Raw genomic sequence first — 26066 nt, 5'->3', positions numbered from 1 at the left:
AATTAGGCAATTACAATTATATGTAGCATTTTAACAACATGAACGATACTAGCATTAACCCAATGAATTGATTACTCTCCTTCAAATCATGGATCCCCTATAGTCTTAGCATAGGGAATTAGCTACTCATAATTACTAAATTAACAAAGGCAATAACTAAACAATCTGAATTAAGCATGATGAGAAATCTAATTAATTGAACAAGTATGAAATAAAGAGAGAAAAGGAATTAATTAGATAGATAATACCGAAATTGGGTAACAAAGTAGAGAATCCAAATCCAAGAACAAAGACAAAGTAACCGGAGGAATCTACGTAGTAAAGAAGATAGGAGTAACGTCGTGTTCTCCTCGAGTCTTATACTTGTAAAAAATGTCTTAAACCTAATCCATAGACTGATTAGCAAAGCCCACGAAAGATTAGGCGGAGAAATAAACTAAAAGCGATTTAAATCCTCTCGATCGAGTAGAGATATTACTCGATCGAGCTCCAAGTTATTCGATCGAGTCGGGACCCGCTCGATCGAGCACTGCTGTATGAACTCCCTCGATCGACTCCTCCAATCAGTCGATCGAGCATCATGGATGGATAAAGCATTCGATCGAGCAATGAAACCACTCGATCGAGCTATATAAGTCGTCGGGACTTGCGTTTCTCCTTGCTCGGCTCATGCGTACTCTAAGTGTGAAATTCCTAAGCTCCGGCTCCAAGTTTCCCATGAATGCATACAAATGGGACAATTAAGGCTCGTTTTAGCTCCTCTTCGGTAAATTCCTGTAAAATACAATAAACGGACCAAAGTAGAATATTCGGGGTATTTGTAGCCGATGCTACATAAAAAGCACGAAATGCGTGTAAAAATGAGGTAAAAACCTTATATAAAAGACACGCATCAAATCTCCCCAAACCAAACCTTTGCTTGTCCCCAAGCAAATATGAATGCAACTAAGGGTGAACAAAAGAACGGGACCAACGCATCAGCTACAAATCATCCAACAGAACCAATTTAATGCAATAGAATGACAAAGTGGCAAGCTCGAAAAGTGCAAACGAGTTAAATTAATGTTTCAATCTTCTTGAACCGTCGACCTTGCAAGATTCAAAGATGTCGGACTCTCACGGGTCGCTCGTCACTCAAAGTCGGTACGGGGTGAGTATATATGTGAAAGATAGGAAGAAGCAAGACACTCACCTAACTCGACCTATAAGAACATGCATGCAATTAACATGAATAAAGTCTCTACAACCGTACATATGCATTCCAACCATACTAGTGACCAAGACACGCGCCGAGGACTTACAATTGGGTTAGTGAGGTAATGGGTAGAAGGGGCTAAAATGAATTTGGATATGTGGGGTTAAAAGCTAGGCTAGTAACAACGGATCCAAATAAAGATCGCATCCCAACTTCGTACTCATAACAAAGAAGATGAAACGGTGCATAATTGTGCACTAAACTCACCAAATACCAAAAATCGCCAACTCCCCATAAAATATAAATAAGGCATGGGAGTGCGGAAACAATGTGCAATTTACTTCTTTTTCATTCCCTTTTTTTTTCATTTGAATTTTTTTTTTTTTTTTTTTTTCTTCGCACTTTTTTTTTCGTTTTTTTTTTTCTTTCTTTTTTTTTTTTCTTTTCAATCCAACACATTTGTTCTTTCCCTTCAATTCTTCCACCATATTCTCAAATCGGATGAAATAACCATATTGCAATAACATATTCCAGGAACTACTCGTTACTAGCTCAGCTAGGGTAGGAAAAATTATAGAAAGTAGTTGATGGGCAAAAAGGCAATTTGGCTATGTGAGGCTCATGGGTAGAATGAAATAAGGAGAACGCCTCTCCTAACACGTGTCACCATCCACAGACCGAATGCATACAGGTATTAAGAAGACTAGACTCATGCTTATGCAAATTAATGTTACATGTCTTAAAGAGAGTACTACTCACATCCTAAATGAAACCGGTCATGAATGTCACCGGTTTAATAAGCTCTAACCTCAAAATGTTATTGTAGCTTGCCGACATAAAGAATCAAGTCTATTCGTTCAGACAAAAGAGAAACAAAAACTCGTGGATTATGCACATAGTCATGCCAACTAAAAGTCAAGAATATGCAAGGCTCAAAATGATGATTCAATGTAGCGTCAATGTTCAAACGTTCCGACTCAATTTAAACATGAAAATTATGAAAATTTTTTTGAATTTTGGGATTTTTTAGAATTAATTAAACAACAATGCATGCGGAAATAAATAAACGTGCAAGCAGAAATGCAAGAAACATGCAGGCATAGAAATGGATGCATACCTCCCCAAACCAAACCGTACAATGCCCTCATTGTACCAAAGATAGGGAAAGAAATGCAAACTGAAGGAAGACGAGAAGTGGAGTCGGGAACTTACAAAACGTCATTAGCGGGACCTCCCCAAACCGACCATGAACATGGGAGGTCAAAGAAAGTCAACAAAGCAGGCTTTGCGGACGTAAAAACAAATGCCGGAAGTCATAATTGCTCGATCGTCCTCCTGGAACAGCTCGATCGAGTGAGCCCAAGCCTTAGAAGAGCTCGATCGACTACCAACCCACTCGATCGAGAGCGGGCACGAGTAAGATCTGGTCGATCGAGGACGTCACCCCTCGATCGAGTGGCAGCCGCGCCAGAAAGTGCTCGATCGAGCACATAGTCCTTCGATCGAGTACTTTTAATCTGCCAGAAACGCATAAAAGCAAGGAAAAACACAAAAATTGTTCCAAAGCAGCGTCCAAATGTTAACTTAAGGTGAAAGAAGAGCAAATAAACTGAAAAAACAAAAAGTTCAACAAAAGCACAAATAAAATCATCCGGCCGCTCAAATGCCTCCCGGAGAGCGCTGGTTTAATAGGTCCCGCACGACCTTTACGGTATCAAGTTCTTGGTGCGTCGAGCTCGTCGAAGTGCAAGACTTCAACGGGGTTGTCCGCTTCACTCGCCTCATAGTAATGCTTCACGTATTGGCCATTTACCTTGAATCTATGGCCCTCGGAGTCTTCAAGTTCTACGGATCCAAACTTAGTGACGGCTGTCACCGTATATGGACCAGTCCATCTGGACTTCAGCTTGCCAGGAAATAGTCTCAACCGGGCATTGAACAGCAACACCTTTTGCCCCACATGGAACTCCCGAGGTATGATCCTCTTGTCATGCCATCTCTTCGTCTTCTCCTTGTAAATGCGTGAGCTATCATAAGCATTGAGCCTAAACTCCTCTAACTCATCAAGCTGCAAAAGACGATTCGACCACACGTTTAGGATCATAATTAAGCTCACGAATTGCCCACCAGGCCTTACATTCCAGCTCAACGGGTAAGTGACACGATTTCCCATAAACTAACCTATAAGGTGATGCACCAATTGGTGTCTTAAAGCGATTCTATAGGCCCACAGTGTGTCATCTAGCTTAAGACTCCAGTCTTTCCGTGATTTAGAAACTACTTTGGACAAGATCTCTTTCAGCTCGCGATTAGAGACCTCTACCTGACCACTAGTTTGGGGATGATACCCCAAACCACGCCGGTGTTGGACACCAACTCTAGACAGTATGGAAGTGAGTTTCTTTTCCTTAAAATGCATCCCCCCATCACTAATGACGACCCTAGGGACACCAAAACGGGGGAATATGATCTTTTTGAACATTTTTATCACGGTCTTACCGTCACAATGGGGTGAAGCAATTGCCTCAACCCACTTTGACACATAGTCTACAGCTACTAAAATGTACCTGTTACCTTTACTGGATGGGAACGGTCCTTGGAAATCGATGCCCCAGACATCGAAAACCTCAACCTCTAGGATGCCGTTTTGTGGCATCTCATGTCTCTTCGAAATGTTCCCCGACCGACCGGCATGCATCACAAGTGAAACAAAAGACTTGGCGTCGGCAAAAACAAAGAAGGCCAAGAAAAAACAGATGAAGTACCTTAGCCACGGTGCGCGATGGACCGTGGTGACCACCATATGAAGAGGAGTGACAACCTTCCAGGACTATTTTGGTCTCCCACTGCGGAATACACCGTCTGTAGAGACCGTCGCACATTCCTTAAACAGTAAGGATCATCCCAGAAGTACTGTTTAGCGTTATAGAGGAAACGCTTCTTCTGATGAGAAGAAAGATCAGGCGGCAGCTTGCCACTGACAACGAAGTTAGCTATATCTGCATACCAGGGTTCCTGGTCAACAATAGACGATATAGCAAAGAATTAAAGTATCGTCGGGAAAGAATCATCAATAAGGAGAGAATCTTCCCCTTCTTGTCGCATCAGCCGCGACAAGTGATCGCTACAACGTTCTCGGCCCCTTTTTTGTCTTTGATCTGCAAATCAAACTCCCGAAGAAGGAGTATCCATCTCGATGGCCGCGGTTTGGCCTCCTTCTTAGCAAGGAGATGCCTCGTAGCTGCATGGTCAGTAAAAACAGTGACTTCTGACCCAACTAGATAAGTACGAAACTTCTCTAAGGCATAAACTACAGCTAACAGCTCCTTCTCAGTGGTAGTGTACTTCACTTGAGCCTCATCCAGAGTTCGGCTCGCATAGTAAATAGCATTCAAGGCTTTGTCTTTCCTCTGGCCAAGCACCGCTCCTAGTGCATAGTCACTCGCGTCGCACATGATCTCGAACAAAGTCCCGGTTGGGAGGTCAGTATGATCGGCGCGGAGACTAAGGCCTGCTTTAACCTGTTAAAAGCGAGAAAGACAAGCATCGATAAACATAAAAGGGGCATCTTTAAGCAACAAATTTGTGTAAGTGGTTTAGCAATTTTGGAGAAATCCTTGATAAACCGGCGATAAAAGCCAGCGTGACCAAGGAAGCTCCTCACCCCCTTAACATTAACAGGAGGTGGTAATTGCTGAATCACTTCCACCTTTGCTTTGTCAACTTCTATTCCCCTATCAGAAACCAAGTGTCCCAAGACAACTCCCTCGTTGACCATAAAGTGGCACTTTTCCCAATTCAGCACAAGGTTAACCTCAATACAAATACGCAACACTTTCTCAAGGTTAGACAGGACAATCGGAAAAATCACTTCCATAAACACTGAAGTCATCCATAAAAACTTCCATGATAGACTCAATATACTCTGAAAATATCCCCATCATACACCTTTGGAAGGTGGCGGGGGGCGTTGCACAAACCAAAAGGCATTCTCGCGGCACGCAAAAACGCCCTTGGGACGGTAAATGTAGTCTTGGCCTGATCGTCCGGGTGGATAGGGATCTGAAAGAACCCTGAATACCCGTCTAAATAGCAGAAAAATTTGTGGGAAGCTAACCTTTCTACCATTTGATCAATAAAAGGAAGGGGAAAGTGATCTTTCTTGGTGGCGGCATTCAATTTCTCGTAATCTATGCACATCCGCCAACCAGTTACTATTCGAGTAGGTATCAATTCATTTTTCTCATTCTTAACTACAGTTGTCCCTCCTTTCTTTGGGACTACCTGTACGGGGCTTACCCATCTAGAATTACCTACCGAATAGATAATACCTGCATCCAGCAGCTTCATTACCTCCGCCGTCACAACATCCTCCATCTTCTGGTTCAGCCGGCGTTGACCCTGCCTGCAAGGTTTGTGATCCTCCTCCAGCTCTATCCTGTGCATACAAATATCGGGACTAATCCCCGTGATATCATCCAGTGAATAGCCCATCGCTTTCCTGTTTTTCTTAAGTACAGCTAACAAAGAAGTCAGCTGTTCATCACTAAGCTTGGCACTAACGATGACAGGATACTGCTCTGTGTCATCTAGAAAAGCATATTTAAGATGAGAAGGAAGAGGCTTACGTTCCGGTACCTTTACCTCAATGGAGCAAAGAGTGCTGATCATTTGTTCCACTTGCTCTCCCTCATGCTCATCTAAATCATCGACAAGCAAATCCAATGCAGCGTCATCGTCCTCTGGGCTATCTGCATACTCATCAAAAAGCATGAGAGCTTCCAGTGGGTCCTTCATAAAGGAACCCGACCAGAAGTCATAAATAGACTCATCAATGATATCGACCGAATAACAAGTGTCCTCTATCATTGGGTGGGCTAAAGTATTGGGCAGACTAAAGGTGATAGCGTCATCCCCTACTGCAAGAGTCGACGCCCTTGTCGACATCAATAACGGCCCCACTGTACAAAGGAACAGTCTTCCTAAAATAATGCTGGGTCCGGTGTCCTCGGCTATGTCCAAAACAATGAAATCTCTTTGGGATGTAAAGCTTGCCTATTTTCACAGGCACATCCTCCAAGACACCTAAAGGTCTCCTAACGAGATCTATCAGGCCATCCGTAGGGTAATGTTAGTCACTTTGAAGTGACTCGGTTCCAATTTCTTGCGGACGGGAAGGGGCATGACACTAACACTGGCACCTAAGTCGCAAAGGGCCTTATCAATAATCAAATCACCTATGACACAGGTAATAGAAAAGCTGCCCGGGTCTTTCATTTTTGGAGGGGCCTTATTTAACAGTAGGTTACTAGACTCTTCCATAAATGAAATCGTCTCAAATTCACTCAAGTTCCTCTTACGCGTCACGATATCTTTCATAAACTTAGCGTAAGTGGGCACTTGAGTGACAAGTTCGGAGAAGGGAACAGTTACCGGAGGTTCTTCACGATGTCCACGAACTTACCGTCTTTGTTGCTCGATCCTTGCATCCTTCAGACGACTCGGAAAAGGTACCCTGGTAGCTATGAGTGGTCCTGCGACCTTTCCTTTACCCTTGTCAATTCGTGACGTCTCCACAAAGCGGGGGAGATGACACGGTGGCGGTATTAATTAACAAATTGGGATTCACGCCACTTACAGCACTGGATCGAACGTCTTCACTGGTCGATCGACCAGTTTCTTCCTCAGCTTCACTCGATCGACCTATTCTGGCACTCGATCGAGTGCTTCCTTCAGCCTCTTTACTCGATCGACCAACCTGGGTCTCTTTACTTCTCGATCGACTGTCAATGTCACTCGATCGAGTGACTGGGTAATTAGAACTGCTCGATCGAGTGGTTGAGTTGCTCGATCGAGTGGTGACTTCACACGCAGCAAGCATTTCCTGCAGGAACTCATCTAAGTCGTCTTCTTCATCAGCTGTCAACACCTCGTTACCTTCGTGAAGAAGGTCACTGCGGAAATTCATCCCACTGACGGGATCACAATTTGGAGAAGTCTTGGCTTGATCTGCCGCGAGTGTTAGCTGCGCGACTTGCTCTCTTAACTCCGATATAACAGAATCCGATTGTAACATGATGGATTTCAGTTCGGCAATTGCTTCTCTTGAAGAAGGAGAACCCGGCTGTGATATTGGCGTAGAAGGGGTCGAAACGCTCTTTATCTCCTCATACAACTGGGAGAAGGGAACTCCCTGCTTGAACTTCTTGTATGCAATGGCACGCTCTACACCTGCCGTGCACTCATAAAGGTCATGCCCTTCCTCGCCGCATCTACCACATGGCTCTGTATGCTCTGTAATCGTAGGCATCTTGACAAATAGACTGTTATCCTGCAAAACTAACCAAGCTTCGCGAAAATGAGATCAGTCTCAAGGAATGAATCCCTTGAGACGAAAGACAAACTTAATTAAAGCAACAAAGATTGCGCCACCTCCCCGGCAACGGCGCCAAAATTTGACACGTCTGTCGCGTACCTGTCAAAAATAAACCAACTGGTTCCAACTAACTAATATAGCTAGGGAAGTCGGGTCGAATCCACAGAGAGGTAGGAACTTTTCTGCTAAACTAAGTTCGTCAAGGTAACCAAAATGGGGGTTTAATAATTGTGATTTCTAAACTAACAGAGTAAAAGGGAAGAGGAGTAAGGGTAGGAGTTTAACAGATAAGAGAGAATAGCTAAGACAAGCGGTTCACCATAATTATCGGGTCGAGTAATCTAGGTCCTAGGACAATGTAGTACAGTCTAAGGGGTAGCGAACGTCGCCTTTCGGTCCCTAGTTCACCCTAAAGCGTAAGCAGTTTAACTTTCGCCCTCGCTGCGATACTCTATTGTTAAGCCACTTCGGTCTCCCTCTTCCAACCTTTCGGTCCAGGTCAAGGTCCACCGAGAATAAGGGTCTAATTGCGTCGACTCAATTAGGCAATTACAATTATATGTAGCATTTTAACAACATGAACGATACTAGCATTAACCCAGTAATTCGATTACTCTCCCTTCAAATCATGGATCCCCTATAGTCTTAGCATAGGGAATTAGCTACTCATAATTACTAAATTAACAAAGGCAATAACTAAACAATCTGAATTAAGCATGATGAGAAATCTAATTAATTGAACAAGTATGAAATAAAGAGAGAAAAGGAATTAATTAGATAGATAATACCGAAATTGGGTAACAAAGTAGAGAATCCAAATCCAAGAACAAAGACAAAGTAACCAGAGGAATCTACGTAGTAAAGAAGATAGGAGTAACGTCGTGTTCTCCTCGGTCTTATCTTGTAAAAAATGTCTTAAACCTAATCCATAGACTGATTAGCAAAGCCCACGAAAGATTAGGCGGAGAAATAAACTAAAAGCGAGGCGAAATCCTCTCGATCGAGTAGAGATATTACTCGATCGAGCTCCAAGTTATTCGATCGAGTCGGGACAGGCCGCTCGATCGAGAACTCTTGTATGAACTCCCTCGATCGACTCCTCCAATCAGTCGATCGAGCATCATGGATGGATAAAGCATTCGATCGAGCAATGAAACCACTCGATCGAGCTATATAAGTGCGTCAGGACTTGCGTTTCTCCCTTGCTCAGCTCATGCGTACTCTAAGTGTGAAATTCCTAAGCTCCGGCTCCAAGTTTCCCATGAATGCATACAAATGGGACAATTAAGGCTCGTTTTAGCTCCTCTTCGGTAAATTCCTGTAAAATACAATAAACGGACCAAAGTAGAATATTCGGGGGTATTTGTAGCCAGATGCTACATAAAAAGCACAGAAATGCGTGTAAAAATGAGGTAAAAACCTTATATAAAAGACACGCATCAGACTGTTCGCCTAAGATGGCACAGTTTCAGATTAACTTTGATTTATGTTACTACGACCTTCGTAAATGGGGTCAAATGGGCATATTTTGGGTTATGATGGTTGTGGCTAGTCGAAGGGAATAAGTGCGATATGAATTGTCCACCCCCTTGTCAGGGTTAAAGCAATATCTCAGGTCCACTCTAGGAGTAATGAACTTGTGGACATGGGGCCACGGGCACGCTTGGGAAACAAGCGTTTGCATTTGTGGAGTCGCCACCAATTTTTATGTTTAGTTGTAACCGTTCGAATACCTCGTGTCATGTCAACACAAAGTAGTGACATGAACACCAAGAACTCGTTACCCTTAGCATTCTATGTCTAGAATGACTCTCGTGGATGCCAATGAACACGGATGTTCACAGAGATCTGGAGTAAGGGGTGAGGGTATCTATTAGGAAGCTCTTTTGATCGAACACCTAATCCCGCCCGCCTCGATAGCGGCCTCTACTAATGATTAGGGAAGTTATTCATACTCGATATATTGTCGATTATATGCATGCAATGCAACATCCAATAAATTGATCCTAGCATGTGAGAATTAACTAAGTCGGTGAACTATTAATTTAACAAACAATTGGGTCGAAGTTGGGATTAAGGTTCAATTAAATGTGAAAACATACAAGTGATACAACATAAATACAATAAAATAAAATTACAATAATTACATCGGGTACAATTGATTTATGTCGAGATTACCTTTAAAACGGATAATTTGAGAAAACGAATAAAAGGAATAAATCAACGAACAAATCAGTAGCTGATAATACGGTTAATAGTTAATTATACGTAGACTAATTAAACTAGGTCAAGGCAGAACGAAAGTTCAGAGGTAGAAGTCAACCTGGAACAGGCGCAGCAGGACTGCGCCCTTTGGAAGAGGCGCAGCAGTTGCTGCGTCTGTTCCAAGTGTGAGTTCTGGCTGTGAAGCCGGAACTGCAAATCTTTAATATTAATTGATGATTTTAAGGATTAATTATGATATTAACTTGGATAGAAGTGATTTAATGGATTACATACATGTGAATGAGTCATAAAAGCAATAAAACATGGATGAGACGAATACAAACGAATTATTTACATCGATGAATAATTGATTAGTGGCATAGGTGAACTAAATAGGTTAAACACGAAAAATTAATGTTGAACTAATGACGAATAGACAGATGAAAATATATCAAAGGTCGAATTCCAGAAACTCAATATGAACAAATCGAATTTCTACAACCCGGATTTAATTTAATGACGAAAACCCGCAAATATTGGATTATAAGGGATTTAGGTCAGGATTTAATGACTAATTAAACGTATTAATGATGTTTAAACAATATACATGTGAAATTATTGTGATTGTACGTCAAAGAATTGAAGGATAAACGAAAACAAACAAAAGAAAACGAATTTAGAGAGGACGAAGGAAAAAGAAAGGAAGCAGGAACTGCAGCAGCCTCACGAAGAGGCGCAGCAGATGCTGCGTCCCTTCGAAGAGGCGCATCAGTTGCTGCGTCCTTTCTCGACGATTATCTTCTGGTAATCCGTAAAAAGGGTTTTAAAGCACGGTTTTAGAAATCGGTTTTAACAAGTATTTTCGACATAAACCTTACATTAATGATACAAAAAGTAAATAACAATAAACAAAAGAGAGATTTACAACCTCAGACTTACATGTTTGACGAAACGAGATGAACTAAGTTTATGATTAGTGATGCTCGACTCGAATGTAACGAAAGTGCCCTCGTAAGAGGAAAACGATTAAGATTAATTAAGTTGATTGATTGTGGAGTTGGTCAAATTGGTCGGTCATGCAAACGAGGTTGGTACTCAGAAGGATCCGAGATTACGTGGTCGAATGTTCAAGCACGTAGACGCCAAAAAGTAAGAACGTGGTCTAGAATGCAAAGGGAGAAGAGAAGGGCGGACACTCGCGTAAGAAATATGAGGAGCGAAGGCTCCTATTTATACTAATCACGTGAAGGAATAGGGTTTTCGGAGAGACTTTGGAAGTGAATCTCGAAAACATATGAAAAAGATACGAAAAATACGCAGAAAAGGACTGGGAAGAGGCGCGGCGATCATCGCGTCTCTTGGAAGAGGCGCAGCACCTGCTGCGTCTGTTCCCAAGTGGTTTCCTCCTGCGGAAGAAATATTTCCGTGTTTTGTTTATGGAATGACGGGATAATCTTATTTTCCTTAATATTTTGTATGAATATTACGGGAAATACTTTACCAAAGAATAAAAGATTGTGAAAGATTTATAAAATATGGAATAGAAATATCCGGAACATTCCAGAACATTCTGACTCGGGATTTAGCGGTTATCAGAAAATGAAGACGGTTTTAGGCCCGGACTCCAAATGTACTCTAATTACTCTCAAAACGACCACATCGGCGCGTAGATGACAACTAAGAGGCAGACATCAGTGTTTGAGCAATCACTTGACGATAAACTTACGAATTGTCACAAATCGTTCTGCGTACCAAACATGCGGCCCAATCATCACCGGGTGGTTTGCGGGAGGTGCAGAAATGAGGGATCTACAGAGCCCCCACATTGACTGAGGCTTGGACAAGGCGAAAGTCAAAGTATAGCCATCAGGTCAATCGAAGATTACAACCTGACGACTATGGCGACGCGAGGCGGTTCAAGGGGTCTGAACCAAGGACCTGTCGTCGGGAACATTTTAGAGTCTGTCGACTATCGGGGAGGGTCGTTTAAAGTCCATTAGACTACATAAGGAAGCTCACCAGGTATAAGAAGAGATCATACCTGAGAATTCTTGAGAGACGTTTCTGGAGGTGCATAGGAGCTAAGGGTAAGCGTAGGAGCTAAGGGTAAGACCTAAAAGATATATAAGGATTTGTGCTAGGGTGTGGGGCCCTAAAATTTCAAACTAAGGGGTAACTAAGGCTTGAGTGTAGGAACTCTACTGGTTTGGGAACTTCTGGAGAACGACATCTTTATCGCATTCCGCGGGGAAACAAGAAATATTGTGAGTAGCAGGACACAGGCGGGAACTGTTAGGAGAAATCTGCTTGGGTCGTCTTCAAACAAACTTCGGAGGGACTTGAGAAGGACGATTGTATGTCATGAACTCTTGTGTTGGGAAACCTTATCAGGAATGTATCTCCATGTCTGGAGAGGGATTGTCGATCCGCTTACTCTCGCTGGGGGAATATAATGAAGGCGTGTCGAAACACCTGTCAAAGAATACCTGCTCGTTGTGACAAGCAAGGTCTTGGGAGCGATAAATAATGTATAATAGTCTGCAGTTGGCATAGAAATGCGGGTCTGAACGAAGAATTATTGTCAAATGGACCAAAAAGTTAAAATGGCATCGGGGAAGAGGCGCACCAAAGATGGGCCCACAAATAACGAACTCATAACGAATTTTTGAAAACTCGTATGGAGGGAAGCTAAGGAAGAGGCGCAGCAAGAGCTGTTTCTCTTGGAATAGGCGCAGCGCCTACTGCGTCTGTTCCTTAGTGTGTCTTTTCTGCGTAAAAAACGCGATAAACAGAGGGTTTCATTCATTTGTTCGAAATACAAATTATCAATTTCTCTCTCAAACTTCAACCATTTCCGCCAAAATTTGATATAAAAGCTTGCATTCACCATGACTAATCGAGGTATGTATATTATTCTTGCATTAATCTTCTATAAAGGACGAATTGGATCGACAAAATTAGGGTTCCCAACCCTAAAATGTCGAAAATTTGGGGCTTTTCCCCGAAATGATCTTGTCTTGTAAAATTGATCATGTAAATGGCTAATTGGTAGTATAAGGATCATAACCATGTATTTGTTTCGATGTTTGGTTGAGTTTTGAGCATTTGAGTGAAATTGAGACGGTTTCACAGCTAAACCGTAAATTGCTTCGAAAATGGCCTTAGGATTGCCCATTTGCGATGAAACTTGATATTTGGAATCCTTGGATGATGGGAAAACTTCCTACCATCTCGAAATTTTGGTTTGTGACAGCTTTTTCAGGACACTTTTCTAGGGCATAATCGCCGTTATAACGAAATGCTGCCGAAATTTCGACTTGAACCCATGACTAGGCTTCAACTTAGGCTTGAATTGACCCAAAATACCATATGAGTGATCGGGTTTTTGGGAATACGGCCAAAGATGGCGAGAAAAGAGCGGTTTCAGGGCTTCCGAAAGCTCGAAAATCCCTAATCAAGGATCGTCGTCACTTGACGCGGCCTAAAATTACTTTAATTTTTTAGGTGACGAGGCTTCTACTTCAGGGAGAGCTCCCATGGAGATAGACACTGCTGTTGATGCTTCTCGTACTCTCGAGGAGGCTTTTGCTGCAGCTAGGGCAGCCGGGGAGGTTGCTGAGGACGAGATCCTCGAGGAGCAGGTTGCTGAGGAGGAGGAGGCCCCGAGACGGGCCAATGTGGGACGAGGAGGTCGCCAGCTGAGGGAAGCACCCGCGTGGGCTGAGACCTGGGACACTAGGCACTTTCTTTGGGCTGCGGAGTGTCACTTGTCCTATAGGACGGTCAAGAGCTTGGTAATCTTGAATTCATTACTCATCACTCATATTCTTTCGTTTCATTCGCTCATATCTCTTCCAATTTCATTCAAACTAAAGATAGCTTTTGTTTCAAATTACAATAGGAGGCCGGGAACATCAGATCGTTCTCGGGCTACACGACGGCCATGGAGTGCTACGAGACGCTGTCGGCGGAGGAGCGCGCCATGATCGAGCGGGGTGCGTTTGGTGCCTTGGTGCAGGCTTGGTGGGATATCGCGAAGAGGAAGCTGCGGGCTAACCTTAGCCTGGTCCGCGCTTTCTTAGACTCATTCTGGGAGACGACTTCCACTTTTCACATGCCTTTTGGTGAGGTGGGAGTCACGTTGGAGGACTGCGGCATGATCTCCGGGCTGCCGTGTGGGACCGAGCACGTGGAGTGGTCGGAGACTGCCATGAGGGTGGACTCGGACGAGGCTAGGTCGTTGATCGGCTGGAACTTGTCGCCGAACGCTGTTACAGTGCTTGGTTTGGTGCCGAGTTCTTACATCCGAGACTACTTTGCGGGGAAGACCCCGACGCTGGTGGTGATTGACGGGAGAGAGACGACTCCTCCTCCTTGTACAGCTGAGCAGAGAGTCCGCTTGTGGCTCTGGTGGTTCTTGTCTTCGATCTACCTCGGAGCCAAGGGAGAGAGGCTGTCGACGAACCTTTTTCCTTCCTTTCTGACCTGAGCTCCCTAGGGCATTGGGACTGGGTCACTGCTAGTTTTGCGGTCCTCATCCGCTTCATGAGGGCCATGGTTCGTCCGGAGTTGATGGAGAAGGGGACTTCTCCTGGTGCTGTCGGCCCTGGACTACTGTTGGTGGTATGAACCTTCATTTAGACTAATAATAATTTCTTTTCCTTATTGAATCACGAAAGATCGTTATTAACTATCTTGCTTCACAGGCGTGGGTGTACTCCTACTTTCCGAGCCACTCGTCCAAGAGGACGGAGCCGGTGGAGAAGGCCTATCCCGTCGCGAGGGATTCGGTGATGTGTCGGATGAGGAGCAAGAGCTCCTCCCACGGTGTCTACCGGCGGGACGTGAACGCTCTTCAGCTGGACGGCGTGAGCATATCACTTGTATTTGTTTTGCTTCTTCATTACTTTTTTAAACCGATCATAAGAGTGATTCCTTGTTTGCCTTTTCCCAGTGGGTGCCCATGCCTTGGGCGGAATACGCTGGCGCGCCTCCTTTTGTGGCTGAGGTCCTTCGACCTAGGACCTTGAGTCGGCTGCTGTTGAGGACGTCGATAGGTCCTGTGTGGTACTTGGGCAAGCGCTTGGCTCGTCAGTGCTCTCGGGATGTTTTGACGGTTCCCATCGATCCTCTTAGGATGATGTTCAGGGAGCCTTCTGAGGCTGAGAGGGAAGCTGAGTTGGCTGGCGTTGGTGGTGACGCCCTCCTTCTTCCTGGCGAGGACTACTCGACATTCCTCTACGGGAGGTTGGCATACTGGCCGGTTGTGGTAAGTGCTTTATCCTTCTTTACTTTCGATTTTTTTGAGAATACGATGAAAGATCATCGATTAATGGGAATCATTTGACTTTGCAGGAGGTCGAGGCGACGGGCATCAAGCCCCCAGAGTACCCTGAGACCCTCGAGTACACTGACGCGACCGGGAGAACGACGATCTCCGAGCTGCGTGACTTTGACGTAGCTGTGACGGAAGCTGGCCTGGACGATTGGCAGTATCTGATTCGGAGGGTGAGCCTCAAATTTGCATGGTTTTCTTGTGTAAGAACACATTTGATTGAACTGATCCAATTATTGAGAACTTCTTTTTTTTTGAAAATGCAGGTGATGCCGTCTCGGTTTGTGGCGTTATGGAGGGTGACCAACCGGTTGAGACCTACTGCCATCGAGGCACTTGTCGGCGGTCGAGGCCGTCAGGTATGAACCTTTCGTTTATGTCTTTTCTTCCTAATTTTGATTTTCCAACTTTTCTTGTAATTGCTTGAAATGATTGACATGAGCCAATTTTGTTGCTTGCAGGGGAGGAGTGAGCTGGAGCGAGAGTTGGCCCAGTCTCGGGAGGAGACGGCTCGCTTGTTGAGGGAGCTCGAGGTTCGTGACGCCGAGGTTGCTGATCTCGAGGCGAGAGTTGCGGAGTTAGAGGGCGACCGATAGTAGCCTCGTTTTGTTGTTGTTTGTATCTTGCACGTTTGTACATTTTAGGACCTACATTTTTGGACATTTTGGATTTTGCTTGGGGCTCGAGCCCCCAGTTTGTTGTACATTTCCTTTTTGACTGTATATATGATGGCCTGAGTGCCTTTGTTGTTGGGTTGTGTTGCTTGTACCTGCAGGTTAGCCTTGAACAGGTTTGGTAGATGACAGTTTACGCCGTCATGATGCCGAAATTTACATAGATATCACGCAAAACATACATTCGTATATACATATGGCCTAAATTAACGCAAAACAAATGACTCAAAAGTGCTAAAAATGTAGAAAAATGCAAAAATTTACCGGAAACGACCGGACGGTAGGGAGGGTTACCTCTTAAAAACAAATGAAAAATAGAAATCTATAAGTTAGAAATGTAGTATAAGACGGGAGCGAAATGATTTGCCAGAAAAGAAATAAATAAAAGAAATAAGTTGGAAATAAATTACATTGAATTGGAGAAATGATTCCCCGAAAAAGAAAAGAAATAGAAAGAACTATGTAAGTGGGCTTAAAATGACGAAAATGCTGATATTGCTTCGAAATGCGCATCCGCGAAATTTAGGACACACGAATTATGGTAATTTTGACGTGTTTACCAAAACAATAACCCGTAGGAATAGGAAATTATTCGTTAAAGGATTTAGGAAAGATCCAACGCGGAAATTCACAGAAACAAAGCTGAGAAAGAGGCGCAGCAGGAGCTGCGTCCCTTTGAAGAGGCGCAGCAGGTGCTGCGCCTGTTCCCATGTGCATCCGTTCTAGCGGATTTTTGGAAACAGATTTTAGTATAATTAAAGACGTCAATGGAGGTTTTATTCACACAATTCTTCCGTCTTTTCTTCGTCTTATTACATAAAATTCTCAATATAATCACTCATCATGAATACTTTTGAGATTCGTCTAAAAGAGTGGACCAATGAGTTTTCCAACATGGAGAAGCACGATATGGGTGCTTATAATATTGGATCTTTGTTGAGTTTGAAGCTTATCAAGGTTGTCAAACCATTTCTAGATGCTTGTCTTGATTATTGGGACCCGAATTATCATGTTTTTGCGTTCCCCGGAGGTGACATTTGCCCATTTCCTGAAGAAATTGCTGCGATTGGTGGGTGGGACCCAGAACACTTGCCCGTTATTCCTTCTACTTCACAAGGGTATAAGAACAAATTTAGAGACTTGCTTGGATTGTCTAGAATTGAGGTGGACTGTCTAGTGACCTCGAAAGGAGTGCAGATGTTGGACTTTATTGATCGATTCATTAACAAAGCCGACCCCACCGTCTCTTATGTTGCCAGGCGAAGGGCATTTGGGTTTTGCTTGTTGCATGTATATGTCCTTCAAGGGCATGTTGATGAATATTTGAGAGGTGATCCCCGTCTCCTGGGCCTAGTTGAGCAAATGGAGCTGCGCAGGAGCCCAGCCTATTTATGTTTAGGAGAGATCCTATTGGGCTTGGATAATAGGAAAGCCAATCGCGACCTACCGTATTTGGGAAGTCCCATTATTTTGCAGGTAAAAGAATACTTTTCTTTTTCTTTCTTTCTTTTCTTGTTTCGTTTGTTTTTTTCGTTTTTCTAATACCTGCTTTTGGTAGGTCTGGCTTATGGAGCGCCTTCGATTGATCGAGCCCCCAGTTCATCTTCCTTCTTATCATGCTCGTTCGATTGCAATGAGGACCAGGCTTTACATGGTGGACTTCACTCGGGTCTGCAATTACTGAGAAAACAAACTGAAGAGTGATGATGGCCCATTGATTAGATGGGTTGAACCATGGTGGCATCTCAAATTTGTCACTAGAGTATCTTCCTTGGATCGTACCCGATCTGTGCGCATTCCTGGCTTGGGATTCATGATATGCATCTTCCCGTAGAAGTTGATGAGGCAAGTTGGAATGAAGCATATGATCCCGAAGCTTGACACTGTCCTGCAGACTGCCGTGGCGTTTACTACTGAGAGTCGAAGGGAGTTGGCCATTAAATGGGCTCAAAGAAATGTGTGGTTCTTGAACTCTTCTGTTAATGCCTTATGGGTGTCGGACTCCTATCTGCAGTGGAGGAAAGCTACTACTCCCGAGGAGCATGAGAGATTGAGGAAGCGCGAGCTCGTTGACTACAAGGTGCGCGAAGTGGAAAAGGAGAAAGAGAAGCATCTGACTGAGGGAGAGGAGGAAGCCTGGTTTCAAGTTGTTCGTCCTTCGCAGAAACCGAAGACCTCTCCTGTCGTGGACAAAGTGGTTGACAAGAATGGTAAGGCTAGGCCTCAAGAAAGACCGTTGGTGATTAGGTCCGAAGTGGCGCAAGAGCGTCCGGCTCGAGGTCGTGACTAGAAGTATGACAAAAATGACAAGGGCAAAGGGAAAATGGAGGAATAGCCCATGTCTTTATTATTTTTTTTTTTGGTAAAATGTAAGGAAGTATTATATCATCAACGAGCAAATTACATCATCTGTTACAATTTTGAGTTAGATACGCCTACATTCAAGCAAATATCTAACAAAACCAACATCAACTCAAGCAAGTAACTCAGTTATAAGGATATTATCCCTATACTGACTAACACAGCGATTTCTCACAACTTCCTGAACTTTTTGTAAAACAAACTCAGGCCTAAAAATTTCCTTCTCAAACCGGCAGTGATTTCTCATCCACCAGATTTGATACATAGCAGCAACAATGATAGCTGCTATCATCTCCTTCTTCACCTGTGACCCAAAAGATTGACTGCTCCACCAATCAACCAAATTTGATAAGGGCAACTGAACTTTACACCATTCAGACAGTAACTGGACACATCTGGAACTATATGAGCATTTGAAGAACAAGTGATCATGGTCCTCTTTGTCAAGCCCACATAGCTCACACTCATCCTCAACGCTTCCCATCATCCTATTCAGTCTATCTTTCGTCAAAGGTCTCTGCCTGATGACTAACCAAGCAATAAAACGATGCTTAGGTAGACTGATGCCATTCCATATCCAAGAGTACCAAGGAACCTCAGGTTGGTCTCCTCTTAACCATTTGTATCCTTTCTCAATAGTATAAAAACCATCCTCAGACTGCCACCATATCCCAGTATAACCAGATATAAAAGACTCCTTACATCTGCAAATACTTCTCCAGGACCATCTAGCACCAGAGTTTGGAGTATAAGAGGTCCATTCAGACTGTTTGATATAAATGCTATGCATCTATTTGACCCATAGATGGTCCTTTTTCTGCATTATCCACCAGATATATTTCCCCATTGCAGCTCTATTCCAAAGGATAATATCAGTAATCCCCAAACCCCCTTGTTGCTTTGAGTGACAGACACTATCCCATGAAACCAGAGCTGGAGAATGCGCATGAATATCACCTTGCTAGAGGAAATTCCTACAAATACACTCAATTTTTTTCAACACAGTAGATGGGAGAATAAAAATTCTGGCCCAATAGGTGTGGAGAGTGCCAAGGACTGACTTGATTAGAACCAGTCTTCCTGCATAGGAAAGTTTTCTAGCCCCCAATGCCCTAATTCTATCCACCACCCTTTCAACCAGAATACTACACTCCAGAACTGACAGCTTCCTGGAAGCCATGGGGATACCCAAGTATTTAAAAGGTAAAGAGCCAATTTTCAATCCTGAAAGATCAGCAATCTCTTTCAACATGTCTTTATTATTTATTATTATTATTATTATTATTGTAATAAGAAGGTGGGGTTTTCAGAATCCTAACCTACTTTTTTTATTTTTACTTGCCATTATTATTATTATGTAACGTATTATTATTAGAAATGAATAAAAGAGGTTAATTGGGTATGAAACCGTTGTGACTTTCTATTTATTATTCTTGTTGAATTCCAAATGCGATTGCAAATGTCCTTCTATTTACATTTTTGAAATTAATGGGTTGTATCCTGTGAAGGATTGCCTACGTATTCATTAAAAAAATGAAATCAAACCCTTGCGCAGTGTTCGAGTAAATGTAAAAGAATAATTGTTCTAAGCAAGAGCTTGTAATGAACTTAGAAGATAAGCATGAGCTTTTTACTTATTCTTAAGGTGCAAATTTAGTTTATTTGATGATATGAGGATGACAAATTGTCAAAATGCAAGCGCATAGTGACATTAGCTTATTTCAGCTTGGCCAGGGGCCGTTTATTTAGTGCCACAAGAGCGACACGTGAGGTTACGCGAGGCGCGTTTCTGTTCCTATTCTAGGCATAATACCGTTTTAATTGGTCAAGGTTTGTCGGTTTGGCAAATTCATTCCCATCTAGGTCTGTAATTCTAACCGCACCCCCTAGAAGTACGGACTTGACTAGAAATGGTCCGGCCCAATTAGGTTTTGAATTTTCCCCGTGGATCGACAGGTAAAAGAGCTCTAACCGACTTGAGTACTAGGTCTCCTTCCTTGATGTTCCTTGGCTTGACCCTTTTGTTGAAGGCTCGTTTGATACGTGCTTGATATGTTTGGACATTATGCAATGCACGTAGCCTACGTTCATCCAGGAGGATGAGTTCTTCATATCTATCCCTCTTCCAATCGGCTTCCGGGATTTGACTTTCGAGTAAGATACGCAACGATGGTATTTCTAACTCGACTGGCTGTACAGCTTCCATGCCATAGGTCAAATAGAAAGGGGTGGCCCCAGTGGGCATCCTAACTGATGTCCGATATCCCCATAAAGCAAAGGGTATTTTGCTTGGCCAATCTCGATAGTTGTCAATCATTTTCTTGAGAATTGTGACAACGTTCTTGTTTGCTGCCTCTACCGTGCCATTAGTCTGTGGTCTATATGGGTAAGAGTGGTGATGCCTAATTTTGTACTTGGCTAGCAATTACTCAGTCTCGGGTTGGAAATGTGATCCATCATCACTAATGATCTCATGTGGGCAAACGTATCGACAGATGATGTTGTTCTGCATGAACTTTGCCACGTTTTTTTTTTTTTACAAAAAATTTATCATTTCATTCAAATAATGAAAGAAATTACAAGAGATTTTTGCAAAGACTATCCACTATACAACAAAATCATAAACTAGCAGCTAGAAGCGAGTATTGCTTATGACTAGTCCACATTAGGAGTCGGGTAGAAACAAGAAACTTAACCCTGCTAACAATTTTAGTAACTGCAGCCTTTCTTCCTCTAAAAAGACGAGAATTACGTTCATTCCAGATTTGATAAACAGCAGCAGCCAATGAAGTACAAAACCAGGCCATCCTCCAATTGTGTTTACTCCCAAGATTAGCTTGTTCAAGTTCAGCAAGTAAACAAGAACTAGCACGGTGCATACCCATCCACTGTAGAAGCTGGTGCCAGACATCCTTAGAGAAAGAGCAATTAAAGAACAAGTGGGCATGATCCTAAAGGTTAAGTTCACAGAGAGAACATCGATTAACCATATAAAACCCTCTACTCTGCAGATTGTCCACTGTTGCCAATTTCTGCTGAGCTGCCAAAGAAAAAATAATCTTGTGACTTGGAACAATACGAGGATGAGACAGAGCTGCAGTCCAAGGACCAGCTAAGACAACACCTCTCAGATAGCTATAGGCTGCAGTAACTCTGAATTTACCCTGAGAGCACCAGCCGTTAATCAGAGAAGAAGCATTAGTAATGCTACCTGCTAGAGCAACTAGCCTGTCCCTTACAGCCAGGATTCCCTTAAGACTGGAGGAAAAACTATCCTGGGATTGTACAAACCAGATAGATTGATGCTGCAAGATATAATCCTGGTGCCAGGAAACCCAACTCCCCTCAGTAGTATTAGCCAGCAGATAAATCCATCTACACTGTAGAGCATCATTCCAAGTAGAGAGGTCTTTGATATTGAAACCTTCTGCATCCCAGGGCAGACAGATGTCCTTCCATTTCTTAAACACCATTCTTCTACCTTCAGGCAGTATTCCCCAAAAAAAGTCCTTACAGAGCTTATTGATTTTTTGCAGAACCTCCTTAGGCAAAAGATTCAAGAACACTGAAACGTTTCCATGCCAAAAATTATAGAATTGATTAACTGTACCCTACCATCATAGGTAAGGAAGTTAGAGGACCAATGTTGGATAGAATGCTTTATCTTGAGAATGAGGGAATCAAACATTGCCACTGAGATTCGAGAAGTGGACAAGGGGACTCCTATGTATCTGAAGGGGAACTGACCATCAGAGAAACCAGTTGCTGCTAGAATAGCCTCCTTAACATCATGAGGCACCCCTCCAAAATACATGTTGGTTTTCTCAATGTTAGCATGAAGCCCAGAAAGCTCAGCAAAAAGACTCAGAGTACTCTTAACTGCTGCAACAGAGGGGACATCTCCCCTAATAAAGATCATCAAGTCATCAGCAAAGACCAAGTGATTAAGTTTAAGCCTAGAGCACTTAGGATGATAAGAGACAAGGGGTTTGGCACAAAGAGTCCTGAGATATCTTGACAAAACATTCATGCTAAGCACAAACAAGTAAGGGGAAAGGGGATCACCCTGCCTAATGCCACTTTTCCCTTGAAAAAACCCAGAAAGCTCTCCATTGATTTTTAAAGAATACTAAGGAGATTGAATGCATCCAAGCACCCAGTCAATGAATTGCTGAGGGAAACCCAAACCAGAAAGCATATTAGCAATAAAAGACCATTGGAGGGAATCAAAAGCCTTCCTAATGTCTACCTTGATCATGCAGCGAGGGGAAATATTAGCCCTATTGTAACCTTTGGCCAAAGTTTGAGATAGCATTATGTTTTCAAAAATGCTTCTTCCTTTAATAAAGGCAGCTTGTTTAGCACCAACAATGGAAGGAAGAATACTTTGAAGCCTGTTAGCTAGGATCTTGTTAACTATCTTATAGAAAATAATGCAGCAAGAGATAGGCCTATAATCAGTGACAGCATTAGGTATGGCCTTCTTAGGGATCAGAGAAATAATAGTTGAGTTAGCCTGCTTAGACATCCTGCCAGAAGAAAAAAACTGATTCACAGCTTTGCAAAAATCTTTGGCAATAATGTTCCAGGCAGATTTAAAGAACCCAGCTGAGAAACCATCAATTCCAGGGCTACTATTAGAGTCCATACTAAAGAGTGCATCTCTGATTTCAGCAGGAGAGATTTCCCTAATCAGGGAATGGCTATCTGAAGAATTAACCACAGCTCCAGAAGAAATAAAATCAGTATCTAAAGGGGTGGTAGAAGAGTTGTGCCCCAGCAGGTCCTGATAATACTAATTAAAAGCAGCACTAACAGAAGAAAACCCCATATGAAGCTTGTCATGGTGATCATGAATGCCACCAATAACCTGCTGATGAGTTCTCTTAGAAATTTTTGCAAAAAAATATTTAGAACTATAATCAGAGTCCTGGATATCCCTTATTTTAGCTCTTTGAGAAAGGATTGAAAGCTCATGATCTTTAAGCTTGGTATACTCAGCAATTAAGAGCCTTTCCTCCCGAATAAGACTATCAGAGAAAGGATTTGAAACAAGAGTGTGTTGACACTCCACCAAAGCATCTTTAGCAGACTGAACTCTTTGAGATATATTACTGAAATGCTGCTTATGAAAATGGGTAAGAGCATGCTTGACACTTTTTAACTTCTGAAAGAAGGAGTACATTGGACTTCCCTGCAAAGTAGTTTCCCAGGCTGCCTTTACAGTTTGTAAATAATCAGGATGCCCAGCCCAACTATTAAGAAAAATAAACCTCTTAGCAACCTTTTTATCATAAGAAACATGGACTAAAACAGGAGAGTGATCAAATATACCAGGCTCCTGAAAATGACCAAAAGCATTGGGGAAGGAAGAAATGAAGCCAGGATTTGCTAGGACCCTGTCCAGTTTAGACCAAACCCTAGTCCCAGAATCCTGCTTATTAGTCAATGTCATATCAACCCCAGTGCAAGTGAGATCATCAAGATGACAAGAAGCAAGAGAATCATAGAAATCTAGCATATCCTGAAGCACAGGAGGAGTGTTACTTAATTTATCAGAAGGAGTTCTCACCACATTAAAATCACCAAGCACCGACCAAGGTTCTGCAGTGGAACCTGCAACAAGACTAGACCATAGCCTATGCCTATCCAGAGGATCATTACACCCATAGACAATGCTCAAATGGAAAGTAGAGCAAGACTCATGATGGTTCACCTTAAAGTAAATAAGCTGATCAGCAACAGTATTACTAAGCATAGTAACATTACTAGGGTTAAAAAAAACCCAAATTCTCCCATTATAATGATGAGAATAGTTGCAAACCACATGCCAATTACTAAACTTCTTTTTAATGATTTTAGAAGCTTTATGCTCCTTAACCCTGGTTTCCAAGAGAGCCATAATATCAAGCTTATTAACCACTAAGTAATCTTTAACTTCACTATGTTTTAAAGGACAGTTGAACCCTATTATATTCCAGGAAGCTATCTTCATTGGGATTTATCAGGAGGAACAACAATCTTACCATCCAACACAGCACATCCTGAGTGCAACTCAGAAGAAGGATCAGAAGAGGAAGGCATTCCCACTGGAGATCTCTGACCTAGCAAAGAGCATCCTGGGTCTACATTCTCCATAGTAGATGCCATACCAATTTTGCCCCTTCAGAATTAGCACCTAGTACCAAATCAGTCTCAGAAATAATCTCAACAACCTCTAGTATCTCTCCTGGTTCCAAAACCTGATACTTATTAGCAAGAGGAACTGAACCATTCAGAAAAAAAGAAATTTCTGCAGTTTCCTGCAAATCCTCTCCAGGGACTTCAGTAAAAGTACTAACTTTGGCACGTTTTTAGCCGTGAGACTAGTGTAGTTAGCCGCTTCTACCCATTTGGTGAAATAGTCGATTGCTACTAGGATGAAACAGTGACCTCCAGTTCCGGTTGGGGTTATCTTCCCGATTATGTCGATTCCCCAAGCAGAAAATGGCCAAGGAGATGTCATTGTATAGAGCAATAAAGGAGGGACATGCTGTACATTCCCGAAGATTTGGCAGTTGTGGCAATGTCTTACGTATTTGATGCAATCGGATTCCATTGTGGTCCAATAGTACCCCAAACGTGTGATTTTATTTGCCATCATGGGCCCACTCATGTGAGGACCGCATTCTCCATCATGAACTTCTTCCATTACTTTACGCGCCTGTGAATGATCAAGGCAACGTAGGATTACACCAAGAGGTGTTCTTTTGTATAGTTCTCCTTGCATGAGAACGTATTGGGAAGCGAGTAGACGTATAGCACGTTGTCCACTTTTGTCCATATCCGGTGGATAGGTACCGTTGAGCTTGAAATTTAGGATTGCTTGAAACCAAGGCTCCTCTGTGTCTTCCTATTCGTCGGTTATTTGGTGGACATAAGCTGGCTTCGACCGTCGTTCGATACATAAAGGCATTTCCACCATGTCATCTGGCATACTAATCAAAGATGCGAGTTTTGCAACAGCATCCGCAAATTGATTTTCTTCTCGAAGTAGGTGTAGATAGGTCACGTGATCAAAGAATTGCGCAACTTGGTCTATCCTGGCTTGATAAGGTGCTAGGCTTTCGCTTCGGATTTTCCAAGATCCCATAACTTTATTGATGACCAGGGATGAATCCCCATGTACTCGGAGGTTTTTAATGCCTAAGCTCACTGCCGCTTGTAGTCCAACGAGATAAGCTTCGTATTCTGCAGCATTATTTGTCACCTCGAAGTCGAGTTTGACAGAGATTGGTGTATGCTCGCCTTCAGGAGAAATGAGCAACACTCCTATTCCAAATCCTCTTAAGTTTGATGCTTCATCGAAGTAAAGGTCCCAAGAGTCTACACCAGTTTGGAGCATATCCTCGTCTGGAAACGACCAAGTATCTATTGTTTGTGCATCATTGATGGGATTTTTTGCAAAGAATTCGGCAACGGCGCGCCCTTTTATAACTTTCAGGGGCACGTACTTGAGATCAAACTCTGAGAGCATCAAAGTCCATCTTGCTAATCGTCCGTTGAGGACGGGTTTCTCGAAGAGGTATTTGATTGGATCCATTTTGGAGAATATTTTGACGGAGTAGCTAAGCATGTAATGTCGTAGCTTCTTCGTTGCCCACACAAGAGAGAGGCATGTCTTTTCAAGTTGTGAATATTTGCACTCGTACTCCAAGAACTTCTTACTAAGGTAGTAAACAGCCCTTTTTTCCTTTCCTATGGTTTGAGCTAGCATGCCGCCCATGGCTGTTTCAGTCACTGTGAGATACAGACCAAGAGGTTGATCTCGTTGAGGTGTCTTGAGCATGGGTGGTTTAGCTAATATCTCCTTGATTCGGTCAAATGCCTTCTGACAGTCATCATCCCACATGGTGTGATCTGTTTTCTTTAGCTTCTTGA

The 26066-nt window shown here is 42.9% G+C and overlaps 3 protein-coding genes across 3 annotated transcripts; all 3 read right to left on the bottom strand.

Moving 5' to 3' along the window:
* Nucleotides 1–18258: 18258 nt before the first annotated feature.
* Nucleotides 18259–18936, bottom strand: LOC141601327 (uncharacterized). Its single transcript, XM_074421600.1, has one exon. It carries the CDS (start codon nucleotides 18934–18936, stop codon nucleotides 18259–18261), a length of 678 nt encoding a protein of 225 aa, XP_074277701.1.
* On the bottom strand, nucleotides 18937–19398 carry LOC141601326 (uncharacterized). The gene is made up of 2 exons (XM_074421599.1): nucleotides 19219–19398; nucleotides 18937–19107 (listed from the first exon to the last, which is right to left on the bottom strand). Exons 1-2 carry the CDS (start codon nucleotides 19396–19398, stop codon nucleotides 18937–18939), a joined length of 351 nt encoding a protein of 116 aa, XP_074277700.1.
* Nucleotides 19399–20764: 1366 nt separating this feature from the next.
* LOC141601325 (uncharacterized) lies at nucleotides 20765–22176 on the bottom strand. Its single transcript, XM_074421598.1, has 3 exons — nucleotides 21894–22176; nucleotides 21134–21711; nucleotides 20765–21043 (listed from the first exon to the last, which is right to left on the bottom strand). Exons 1-3 carry the CDS (start codon nucleotides 22174–22176, stop codon nucleotides 20765–20767), a joined length of 1140 nt encoding a protein of 379 aa, XP_074277699.1.
* Between the last annotated feature and the right edge of the window lie 3890 nt (nucleotides 22177–26066).

The sequence above is a fragment of the Silene latifolia genome, chromosome 9 (assembly GCF_048544455.1).
Source record: "Silene latifolia isolate original U9 population chromosome 9, ASM4854445v1, whole genome shotgun sequence".
In the NCBI taxonomy this organism is placed as follows: Eukaryota; Viridiplantae; Streptophyta; class Magnoliopsida; order Caryophyllales; family Caryophyllaceae; genus Silene; species Silene latifolia.
Note: the sequence above shows the minus strand (reverse complement) of the source record. Positions and strands in the feature narration are given on the sequence as shown.